This window comes from Protomyctophum parallelum (assembly GCF_964188405.1).
Source record: "Protomyctophum parallelum genome assembly, chromosome: 23".
Taxonomy (NCBI): Eukaryota; Metazoa; Chordata; class Actinopteri; order Myctophiformes; family Myctophidae; genus Protomyctophum; species Protomyctophum parallelum.
In genome coordinates this window covers 34,624,198-34,636,697 of record NC_139715.1, presented here as the reverse complement: position 1 = coordinate 34,636,697, position 12,500 = coordinate 34,624,198, and the positions used below count along the sequence as shown (strand labels likewise).

Here is a 12,500-nt window from a genome sequence, read left to right as displayed (position 1 = left end):
CATGCAGTGTTGGGAAAGTTCTTTTTATTTAGGAACTAGTTCAGTTCACAGTTCAACATTTTAAAAATGAACTAGTTCCGTTCATAGTTCATCATTAAAGAATTTTAACTAAAGTTCATCATTCCAAAAAATGAACTATTATAGTTCTTTTTCGTTCTTTTTTTTAAATTTTCATTATTATTATTGCCACAGCCCATAGCCATATAAAACCGCAGACTTTATTCCAAATTAAGTCCTTTGGGATTAATTAAGTGACAACGTTTACAATATCTCCATTACCATTATCCAAATTAATTCCTTATAATCTTTATATATTCTTAATTATTTTCCTTCTCTACTATATGGGCACACTTGTGAAAGCTGCATGCTTTTATTGTGAAGGCAAAAGTTTCTGAATGTTCTCAGAGCCTGCATCTCCGCATGCTGAAAATAGCTGATCTACAAGCTCACAACGTGTCCGCACGCGACGCGTTGTGAGCTTGTATATGCGCTATTTTCAGCACGGAACACATTGTACGAGGAAGAATAAATCAGGCATCACTGTGGAGGAGAGATGTCTTTTGTTGGCCGTTCGTGGCGATATTATGGACACGTACCTCCTCGACGCGATAATAACCAACTAAGCTATTGGAAGCTATTTTTCGTGGCACATTATGTTTAATCAAACAACAACAGGTTCCCTCAGTGTTTGTGTTAGGAGTTAAAGGGACAGTGTCTGCTGTCTGTCAGCGTGCCTGATCACCATGCAGTAGCTAGATTGACGGCTGAGAAAGGTTAGTTAATTTGTGTCGGATAGGGACTTATTGGTGGGTTTTCCGCTAGAATGTTTAGGGTGTGTTTTAGTGCCGGGGATTTCGCCTGGAAGGCTCTATGGAAACACTCACTCTTGAACGAAAGTTGAAGGTGGAAAAGTGACGTTCACACACGGCAGAAATGAACGCGTTCACAATGACGTTCATCAAACAGAAATACAGTGCGTTCAGTTCACCCTAAATATGAACGAGTTCGTGAACGATCGTTCTTTGAACGCGTTCGGGTACAACACGGCCTGCCTGGGCCGTGTGCATAAACTGACCATGAGTGGCCTAAGAATAGCTGGCATGACAAAAAGCAAAGCCAAACAACTCGCCAAATACTGAGCTCTGTTTGGGCTGTTATAGGCAGCCAAATACTGAGCTCTGTTTGGGCTGTTATAGGCAGCCAAATACTGAGCTCTGTTTGGGCTGTTATAGGCAGCCAAATACTGAGCTCTGTTTGGGCTGTTATAGGCAGCCAAATACTGAGCTCTGTTTGGGCTGTTATAGGCAGCCAAATACTGAGCTCTGTTTGGGCTGTTATAGGCAGCCAAATACTGAGCTCTGTTTGGGCTGTTATAGGCAGCCAAATACTGAGCTCTGTTTGGGCTGTTATAGGCAGCCAAATACTGAGCTCTGTTTGGGCTGTTATAGGCAGCCAAATACTGAGCTCTGTTTGGGCTGTTATAGGCAGCCAAATACTGAGCTCTGTTTGGGCTGTTATAGGCAGCCAAATACTGAGCTCTGTTTGGGCTGTTATAGGCAGCTTGTCTGTGTGGAGGAGGAGGTGCCATGTGTTTCCTTGTCAAATTAATTGTAATTTGTGGATTCAAATAAAGAAATCGAAGTGTGTGTGTGTGTGTGTGTGCGTGCGTGTGTGTGTGTGCGTGTGTGTGTGTGTGTGTGTGATTCGATACACCACCAAGATACCCATGTACCTGTCTAAATACTTCCTTAATGTAAACGAAGTCCACACCCACAACACCAGAGGGAGTGCAACAAACCATGTACAACCCAGATTCGGCACAAACAAGGGACTAAATTATTTTCGCTCCTATGCCACCAAAATGTGGAACGCCCTACCAACAGTCATTAAGACATGTGAATCCCTTGACTCCTTCAAAACCGCTCTCAAAGGGCACCTACGGATGGCTGCAATTCGAAACTGGCCTCTGTAAAATCTGAATCCCCCCCCCCCCCCCCATTTTCCCTCACTGTATATTGAATTGAATTCCTGTTCTGTACTTTAGCTACATAGAAATGTCTATTTGTATGTCTCTAAATGTTTGTATGTCTTTAAATGTTTTGATGAATTGAACAATGTGGACCCTGTTGTAAACAAGTGTAATGCTTAATTGGGTCGTCCACTCACAGTTGACAGTCTTTGTATTGAGTTTGTGCTTAAAATGTACTGTAAATTCTACAAACTGTTAATAAATATTTCAATCAATCAATCAATGTGCGTGTGCGTGTGTGTGTGTGTGTGCGTGCGTGTGCGCCAGCAGACTGGGAGGCGCGCATCGACAGTCACGGGCGTATCTTCTACGTGGACCATGTGAACCGGACCACCACATGGCAGAGACCCACGGGCCCCCCGGGGGCCCCCGGGGACCCCCACACGCTGCACCGCTCCAGCTCCAGCCAGCAGATGGAGCAGCTCAACCGCAGGTCAGAAACTGCAGTGTTGAGTTATTTTTGGCGGCACATTTTGATGTTGTTATTTTAGTTATTTTAGTCTCTTCAATAGTTTTCATTTAGTTTCAGTCACATTTTAGTCACCTGGAATGTCTTGGCGTTAGTCTGGTTTTAGTCGACTAAATGTCACGAGATTTTAGTCGACTAAATCTACAAATATTTTACTGCAAAAGTGGTGAAATTGATGTATAAAGTTATACACCCCAAACTAAAAATACAGCCTGTCCGTCAATTTACAATTACAATTTACAATTTAGGCATTTAGCAGACGCTCTTAATCCAGAGCCACTTACATTTAAGCAAGAACAAAAGCATGGGAATACATCACAAAAAAGCATTTATCATGAAACATGCGTAAGCTAAGAAAGTAACAGTGGAATATCCGTCTGGGGGTTGAGGCACCTAAAGTCATGTAGAGTCAAAATGGAAGCTCTGAGAGGTTCAAAACTTGGCATACTTGAAGCCAGGACATCCCTCTACATTCTAGAAAAGACTGAATGTCCATATCTGAATGTCAATATGAGATATAGTCATTTGAACACATACCTACAGTAGGCGGAATTGTACATCTATGTAGATGTCTTCTCTACTTTGTAGTGACTCTGGAATGGATTGTCATAGCAACACATATGAGGGCTTGTAGGAAAGGTGAGGTTCTACTGAATCCAGCAATACCAATTGTGTAAATGTAGCTTGCATAATCGTGGAGTTATGCCACAAAACATATATGGTGTCCCAAACGAGAGGAAATAAAACTAATGAAATCTACAGTATCACATTAGTTTTATTTTTACTTCACTTATCAAGGGTGGGAAAACATAAAAAAATCACTTGAGTAGAAGTCCCTAAAATGTATGAAATGTCTCAAACTTGAGAAATTGTGAACAAATAGTAGCCTACAGATAAATATGCAAGCCTACAGTGGAACTACTAACTATTATTATGTTGCAGCACATGGCCTGGATGCTCCCTCATCAAGCTCAAATCTCAATATTATCCTCATAAATATAGATAATCAAGTTATTAATTTATGTTATTTCTGATTGGGACATCCCTAGTATCAATATGATATCCATATCATGATATTAGACTGGGTATTGTCCGTAATTTGGGATATTGTACTATTGTGATATTGCATAGGAGTTGCATAAAAATATAATTTTCGGATGGGAAAAAATCGGTATCTGCAGATACTCAAAATTAAAATGATCGGAATCAGATCAGGAGCAAAAACGTGTGATCTGGACATCCCTATCCATAATGTTGAAAAGCCCAAGGCAGCAGAAGACCTTCAACTCTTACTAAATGTTGCTCAGCAGAGAGATGATGATGTTCATAAAACCGTGGCTCTATATACAGACAATATGCTGCAGTAATGAGCAAGTTGCAAATGTTGAGTGAGAGCATGCCTGCACCAGTCTCATCAAGAAGACTGAATAGTGTTGATCCAACATGGTTTAACATACAAAGATATTTTTCCATTTGTGTGAAGGCCAGTAGTACAAGACCAGAACATCTGACAGCCATTATGGCTGGTACTGGTATGTGTACCAGAGACTTAAGGTCCTTCATGCAGCATCGGAATGGTTGATGAAGTTGTACATCATCTGCTCCTCTCGTACCCAGATCTGTTTGTGTATGATGACAAATATACAATATATAATACCGGTAATATGCCGGGGCGGCAGTGCCTCAGGGATAGAGTGGCCAATAGAGCGGCTGGATGGAGAACCGTGAGGTTCGCAAGACAAATTTCAGTGTGAACTAACAATATACCGGTAGTACTATATCATACCATATTCTCAGTTCGATGCATTAGACTCTGAAACCCCTAATTGATCCCGATGTGCAGGTCGGTGCCTTGTATGGTTTCCTCTGCCATGGGTGTGTGACTGAATGTGTGAATGTAATGCACAATCTATGTAAAGTGCTTTGGATAAAAGCTCTATATACTGTAAATGCACCAATTTCCATTTACGATATATAAACTCCTTGACTGTTATGATGACATACTGAAGACACTGACTCTGAGGAAGAAGATGATATTGTCTAAATAGAAACCCTGGAAACATACAGCATTACAATGTGTAGAACATGGAAAGTCTGATGTTGCATGCTCTAAAAGTGTGCCCATGGGAAATGGGCACAATGAGAGAAGATGCAAATATCCAAGAAAATCCAGAACTACTACATAGACCTGCAGATATATCGATGAAGAAAACCATGGACCAGTGTCTTCAGTATGTCATAACTCTTATTTATTGAAAGTGATGACTTGTCATCACTTTCATTTATTGAAAGAAAAACTACTTCAGTGAGATTAATAAAAGCTTTGACATAGATACTGGTCTGCTGTTCTAATTCTTTGTTTTATAGCTGCTATTTTAGAGATTTAGTGTTTTAGGTAGCATTTATGATATTTGTCATCATATGCAAAGAGATCTGGGTACGAGAGCTTTCTGATGCTGAATGTGAAGGCCCTGTCTCTGGTACTCTGACCAGTGACCATGTGAAGGCCCTGTCTCTGGTACTCTGACCAGTGACCATGTGAAGGCCCTGTCTCTGGTACTCTGACCAGTGACCATGTGAAGGCCCTGTCTCTGGTACTCTGACCAGTGACCATGTGAAGGCCCTGTCTCTGGTACTCTGACCAGTGACCATGTGAAGGCCCTGTCTCTGGTACTCTGACCAGTGACCATGTGAAGGCCCTGTCTCTGGTACTCTGACCAGTGACCATGTGAAGGCCCTGTCTCTGGTACTCTGACCAGCAGACCTGGTTTTGTCTATGAACTGATTGCAACAAGACCGTGAGGACTTTTTTGTGCTATCCCTTTTGGACTGATTGTATGACTGTACTCTGTTGCTGTTTTTACATTTATGTCTAATAAAACTATTAAATCCATCAATCAATCAATCAATTGTGCTGGCCTTCCCACAAATTAAACAATATATTTGTATGTTAAATAGTGTTGTATCCTATTCAACAGTGTTGTACCCTATTCAGTCTTCTTGACGAGACTGCATGTTCTCACTCTGGTCTTACTGGAGTAGTTTTCTCAACATGATACAGTATGATGAGGAGAGTATATTGAATGTGGGTTTGCCTGCTTTGCCAGGGTTTAATGAACACCATCTCTCTGTTGAACAACATGATATATGATGAGGAGAGTATATTGAATGTGGGTTTGCCAGGGTTTAATGAACACCATCTCTCTGTTGAACAACATGATATATGATGAGGAGAGTATATTGAATGTGGGTTTGCCAGGGTTTGATGAACATCATCTCTCTGTTGAACAACATGATATAGATGAGGAGAGTATATTGAATGTGGGTTTGCCAGGGTTTAATGAACACCATCTCTCTGTTGAACAACATGATATATGATGAGGAGAGTATATTGAATGTGGGTTTGCCAGGGTTTAATGAACACCATCTCTCTGTTGAACAACATGATATATGATGAGGAGAGTATATTGAATGTGGGTTTGCCAGGGTTTTATGAACATCATCTCTCTGTTGAACAACAGTTAGTGTTGAAGGTCTTCTGCCGTGGGCTTTATACATTATGGGTCTTGTTTCGTGCCTTTTTCTAACTGTTTAGCAAAGATGATACAAAGATTTGGATCCAATATTCCCATTTTGGTAAAAGTTTAAAGATACACTTCAGAATTTGTACAGTATCTATGTTGTGCATTGCGCGCCCTATTTTTAGGCTATAGTATATGTGCAGTAACCATATTATAAGTGATACTAATTAAGTCTATTTTCCATTCTGGTGAAATAGTGTCAGGGCAGGGTTCTGCTATTGTCAGTGTAGACTACTGGACAGGCAGTAGGCTCTGTTACATTAAAGAGAACTAAATGCTAGGTCACTCTCCACTCAGACTACTGGACAGGCAGTAGGCTCTGTTACATTAAAGAGAACTAAATGCTAGGTCACTCTCCACTCAGACTACTGGACAGGCAGTAGGCTCTGTTACATTAAAGAGAACTAAATGCTAGGTCACTCTCCACTCAGACTACTGGACAGGCAGTAGGCTCTGTTACATTAAAGAGAACTAAATGCTAGGTCACTCTCCACTCAGACTACTGGACAGGCAGTAGGCTCTGTTACATTAAAGAGAACTAAATGCTAGGTCACTCTCCACTCAGACTACTGGACAGGCAGTAGGCTCTGTTACATTAAAGAGAACTAAATGCTAGGTCACTCTCCACTCAGACTACTGGACAGGCAGTAGGCTCTGTTACATTAAAGAGAACTAAATGCTAGGTCACTCTCCACTCAGACTACTGGACAGGCAGTAGGCTCTGTTACATTAAAGAGAACTAAATGCTAGGTCACTCTCCACTCAGACTACTGGACAGGCAGTAGGCTCTGTTACACTAAAGAGAACTAAATGCTAGGTCACTCTCCACTCAGACTACTGGACAGGCAGTAGGCTCTGTTACATTAAAGAGAACTAAATGCTAGGTCACTCTCCACTCAGACTACTGGACAGGCAGTAGGCTCTGTTACACTAAAGAGAACTAAATGCTAGGTCACTCTCCACTCAGACTACTGGACAGGCAGTAGGCTCTGTTACATTAAAGAGAACTAAATGCTAGGTCACTCTCCACTCAGACTACTGGACAGGCAGTAGGCTCTGTTACATTAAAGAGAACTAAATGCTAGGTCACTCTCCACTCCACTCAGCTACTGTACATAGCTACTTGATTTGACAAGGTTCATCTCATCTTTTCACATTCCAAAATATGTGAAATGATTTTACCGGTCATTTTATGAAGAAAGCCACATACTGTAGGCAATAAGATGCAGGTGGAGCCAAATACTGTAGTATAACTTGACTGTAACCAAATGGCTGTAACCAAATAACTACAGAAATAAATAACTTGCTGTTATGAGGATAATATTGAGATTTGAGCTTGATGAGGGGACATCCAGGTCATGTGCTGCAACATAATAATAGTTCCACTGTAGTTCCACTGTAGGCTTGCATATTTCTCTGTACTATTGTTGAAGCGGCATACATTTTTACCACATTCTCATTTCTCAAGTTTGACACATTTCATACATTATAATGTAGGGACTTATACTCAAGTGAATTTATTATTTTTCCACCCTTGATAAGTGAAGCCAAAACTAATCTAATCTGTGTGATACTGTAGATTTCATTAGGAGTTGGGACTGTTTTATTTCTACCCCGTTTGGCACACCATATACGTTAGTGGCATAACTCCACGAGTATGCAAGCTACAGTTATACAATTCGTCACCCATTGGTCACATATGTGTTGCTTTGACAATCCATTTCAGAGTCACTACAAAGTAAAGAAGACAGTCTTTACTGTCTTTTCTAGAATGTAGAAGTATGTCCTGGCTTCAAGTATGCCATAAGTTTTGAACCTCTCAGAGCTTCCGATATCCAGTCTAATATCATGATATGGATATCATATTGATACTAGGGATGTGCCAATCACATTTTTGTGCTCCCGATCTGATCATTTAAAAATGGCATGATCGGCCCCGATTTCTCATACACTTCACATATAAGATCACATAAGATGCACATAGGTGGAGCCAAATACTGTAGTATAAATTGACTGTAACCAAATAACTCAAATAACAGAAATGAATAACTTGATTATCTGTATTTATGAGGATAATATTGAGATTTGAGCTTGATGAGGGAACATCCAGGCCATGTGCTGCAACATAATAATAGTTAATAGTTCCACTGTAGGCTTGCATATTTATCTGTACTATTGTTGAAGCGGCATCTATTTGTTCACAATTTCTCATTTCTCAAGTTTGAGACATTTCATACATTTTAGGGACTTCTACTCAAGTGATTTCTTTATGTTTTCCCACCCTTGATAAGTGAAGTAAAAATAAAACTAATGTGATACTGTAGATTTCATTAGTTTTATTTCCCCCGTTTGGGACACCATATATGTTTTGTGGCATAACTCCACGATTATGCAAGCTACATTTACACAATTGGTATTGCTGGATTCAGTAGAACCTCACCTTTCCTAAAGCCCTCATATGTGTTGCTATGACAATCCATTCCAGAGTCACTACAAAGTAGAGAAGACATCTACATAGATGTACAATTCCGCCTACTGTAGGTATGTGTTCAAATGACTATATCTCATATTGACATTCAGATATGGACATTCAGTCTTTTCTAGAATGTAGAGGGATGTCCTGGCTTCAAGTATGCCAAGTTTTGAACCTCTCAGAGCTTCCATTGTGACTCTACATGACTTTAGGTGCCTCAACCCCCAGACGGACAGGCTGTATTTTTACTTTGGGGTGTATAACTTTAAATATCAATTTCACCACTTTTGCAGTAGAATATTTTTATACAAGAATCCATTTCATGTCTGGGAGGCCTTAGAGATGAGGAGAAACTATGTTGTGTTTGGTCCTACCTCTAATGGGGGTCCCTGGCATATGATTTCTAATGGGGGTCCCTGGCATATGATTTCTAATGGGGGTCCCTGGCATATGATTTATAATGGGGGTCCCTGGCATATGATTTCTAATGGGGGTCCCTGGCATATGATTTCTAATGGGGGTCCCTGGCATATGATTTCTAATGGGGGTCCCTGGCATATGATTTCTAATGGGGGTCCCTGGCATTTGATTTCTAATGGGGGTCCCTGGCATTTGATTTCTAATCGGGGTCCCTGGCATATGATTTCTAATGGGGGTCCCTGGCATTTGATTTCTAATGGGGGTCCCTGGCATATGATTTCTAATGGGGGTCCCTGGCATTTGATTTCTAATGGGGGTCCCTGGCATATGATTTCTAATGGGGGTCCCTGGCATATGATTTCTAATGGGGGTCCCTGGCATTTGATTTCTAATGGGGGTCCCTGGCATATGATTTCTAATGGGGGTCCCTGGCATATGATTTCTAATGGGGGTCCCTGGCATTTGATTTCTAATGGGGGTCCCTGGCATATGATTTCTAATGGGGGTCCCTGGCATATGATTTATAATGGGGGTCCCTGGCATATGATTTCTAATGGGGGTCCCTGGCATATGATTTCTAATGTGGGTCCCTGGCATTTGATTTCTAATCGGGGTCCCTGGCATTTGATTTCTAATGGGGGTCCCTGGCATATGATTTCTAATGGGGGTCCCTGGCATATGATTTATAATGGGGGTCCCTGGCATTTGATTTATAATGGGGGTCCCTGGCATTTGATTTATAATGTGGGTCCCTGGCATATGATTTCTAATGGGGGTCCCTGGCATATGATTTCTAATGGGGGTCCCTGGCATATGATTTCTAATGGGGGTCCCTGGCATATGATTTCTAATGGGGGTCCCTGGCATTTGATTTCTAATGGGGGTCCCTGGCATTTGATTTCTAATGGGGGTCCCTGGCATTTGATTTCTAATGGGGGTCCCTGGCATATGATTTCTAATGGGGGTCCCTGGCATATGATTTATAATGGGGGTCCCTGGCATATGATTTCTAATGGGGGTCCCTGGCATATGATTTCTAATGGGGGTCCCTGGCATTTGATTTCTAATGGGGGTCCCTGGCATATGATTTCTAATGGGGGTCCCTGGCATATGATTTCTAATGGGGGTCCCTGGCATATGATTTCTAATGGGGGTCCCTGGCATATGATTTCTAATGTGGGTCCCTGGCATTTGATTTATAATGGGGGTCCCTGGCATATGATTTCTAATGGGGGTCCCTGGCATTTGATTTATAATGGGGGTCCCTGGCATTTGATTTCTAATGTGGGTCCCTGGCATTTGATTTATAATGGGGGTCCCTGGCATTTGATTTCTAATGGGGGTCCCTGGCATTTGATTTCTAATGGGGGTCCCTGGCATATGATTTCTAATGGGGGTCCCTGGCATATGATTTCTAATGGGGGTCCCTGGCATTTGATTTCTAATGTGGGTCCCTGGCATATGATTTCTAATGGGGGTCCCTGGCATTTGATTTCTAATGGGGGTCCCTGGCATTTGATTTCTAATGGGGGTCCCTGGCATATGATTTCTAATGGGGGTCCCTGGCATATGATTTCTAATGGGGGTCCCTGGCATATGATTTCTAATGGGGGTCCCTGGCATATGATTTCTAATGGGGGTCCCTGGCATTTGATTTCTAATCGGGGTCCCTGGCATTTGATTTCTAATGGGGGTCCCTGGCATATGATTTCTAATGGGGGTCCCTGGCATATGATTTCTAATGGGGGTCCCTGGCATTTGATTTATAATGGGGGTCCCTGGCATTTGATTTCTAATGTGGGTCCCTGGCATATGATTTCTAATGGGGGTCCCTGGCATATGATTTCTAATGGGGGTCCCTGGCATATGATTTCTAATGTGGGTCCCTGGCATATGATTTCTAATGGGGGTCCCTGGCATATGATTTCTAATGGGGGTCCCTGGCATATGATTTCTAATGGGGGTCCGCTGGCTATAATGACCACTGTTGTAAGACATGTGACAACTCCTGTATCTCCATATTTGGACATGCCCCCCCCACCGTCCCACAGATATCAGAGCATCCGAAGGACGATAACCAATGACAGCAGGCCGGAGGAGCAGCCAGCCAATGAGATTCCGGCGGCGGACGAGACTGACATGCCGCCGTCTATCCCAGGTAGGCCCCTCCCACCGTGCTGCAATGCATTCTGGGCCACAGTCGCTGCAATGCATTGTGGGCCACAGTCGCTGCAATGCATTGTGGTCCACAGTCGCTGCAATGCATTGTGGTCAATACAAGCTACATAGCGCGCCACCCGGTGGCTTGTAGGTCTGCTATTTTTGAAAAGTTGTGAAAATGTGGCACAAATCTTTGAATATATTATTTCAGAGCGAACATTTTTAACTAAAATATTGGCTTCTGGGGGTCCCTGGAAAAACATATTTTGAGATGGGGGTCCGTGGCCCAATAGAGATAATTCTGGGGGTCCTCGACATGAAAAAGGTTGAGCACCAACTGACATAGAAACATGAGGTTTAACCCTGTGAGAACCACTGACATAGAAACATGAGGTTTAACCCTGTGAGAACCACTGATATAGAAACATGGGTTTAACCCTGTGAGAACCACTGACATAGAAACATGGGTTTAACCCTGTGAGAACCACTGACATAGAAACATGGGTTTAACCCTGTGAGAACCACTGACATAGAAACATGGGTTTAACCCTGTGAGAACCACTGACATAGAAACATGGGTTTAACCCTGTGAGAACCACTGACATAGAAACATGGGTTTAACCCTGTGAGAACCACTGACATAGAAACATGGGTTTAACCCTGTGAGAACCACTGACATAGAAACATGGGTTTAACCCTGTGAGAACCACTGACACAGAAACATGGGTTTAACCCTGTGAGAACCACTGACATAGAAACATGGGTTTAACCCTGTGAGAACCACTGACATAGAAACATGGGTTTAACCCTGTGAGAACCACTGACATAGAAACATGGGTTTAACCCTGTGAGAACCACTGACATAGAAACATGGGTTTAACCCTGTGAGAACCACTGACATAGAAACATGGGTTTAACCCTGTGAGAACCACTGACATAGAAACATGGGTTTAACCCTGTGAGAACCACTGACATAGAAACATGGGGGGGGGGGGCATTCGAGCATGGGGCTAAATATGTATATTTTTACAAAATGTTATGGTGATTTATCTTTGTATTATTTACTATAGTCCTAATAAACCCCAGGAAATTACATCTGGCCACAGAAGATCACAGGATCTACTGAATGTGAAGGTAGCCTACTGGGGGAAGGCTTATACTGTGTGTATAGGCCATAGACTGTAAAAAATATGGACAAAGCGTTCCCCGGGTCTAACATGAACGTAAAATGAAGCCTGTAATGATATGCTAATTCCTGATGTAAGTCGCCATCTTTCTAGATCCGTTTGGTACCAGCTGGCCATTGGCTGGCTCCGTTTTGTACCAGCTGGTCATTGGCTGCCCAGACAACGAGGCGGGACTTCCCCC

At 42.2% G+C, this 12,500-nt stretch overlaps 1 protein-coding gene across 1 annotated transcript in view; it reads left to right on the top strand.

Moving 5' to 3' along the window:
• The window catches only part of LOC310854041 (E3 ubiquitin-protein ligase HECW2-like), a gene marked incomplete at its 5' end in the record, with an annotated part of 75,242 nt that overhangs the window by 31,248 nt on the left and 31,494 nt on the right, over nt 1–12,500 (top strand). The window contains 2 exons of the mRNA XM_083758519.1: nt 2,300–2,462; nt 11,024–11,130. Coding sequence (XP_083614645.1) covers nt 2,300–2,462; nt 11,024–11,130 — 270 coding nt within the window. The remainder of the gene's footprint in view (nt 1–2,299; nt 2,463–11,023; nt 11,131–12,500) is intronic.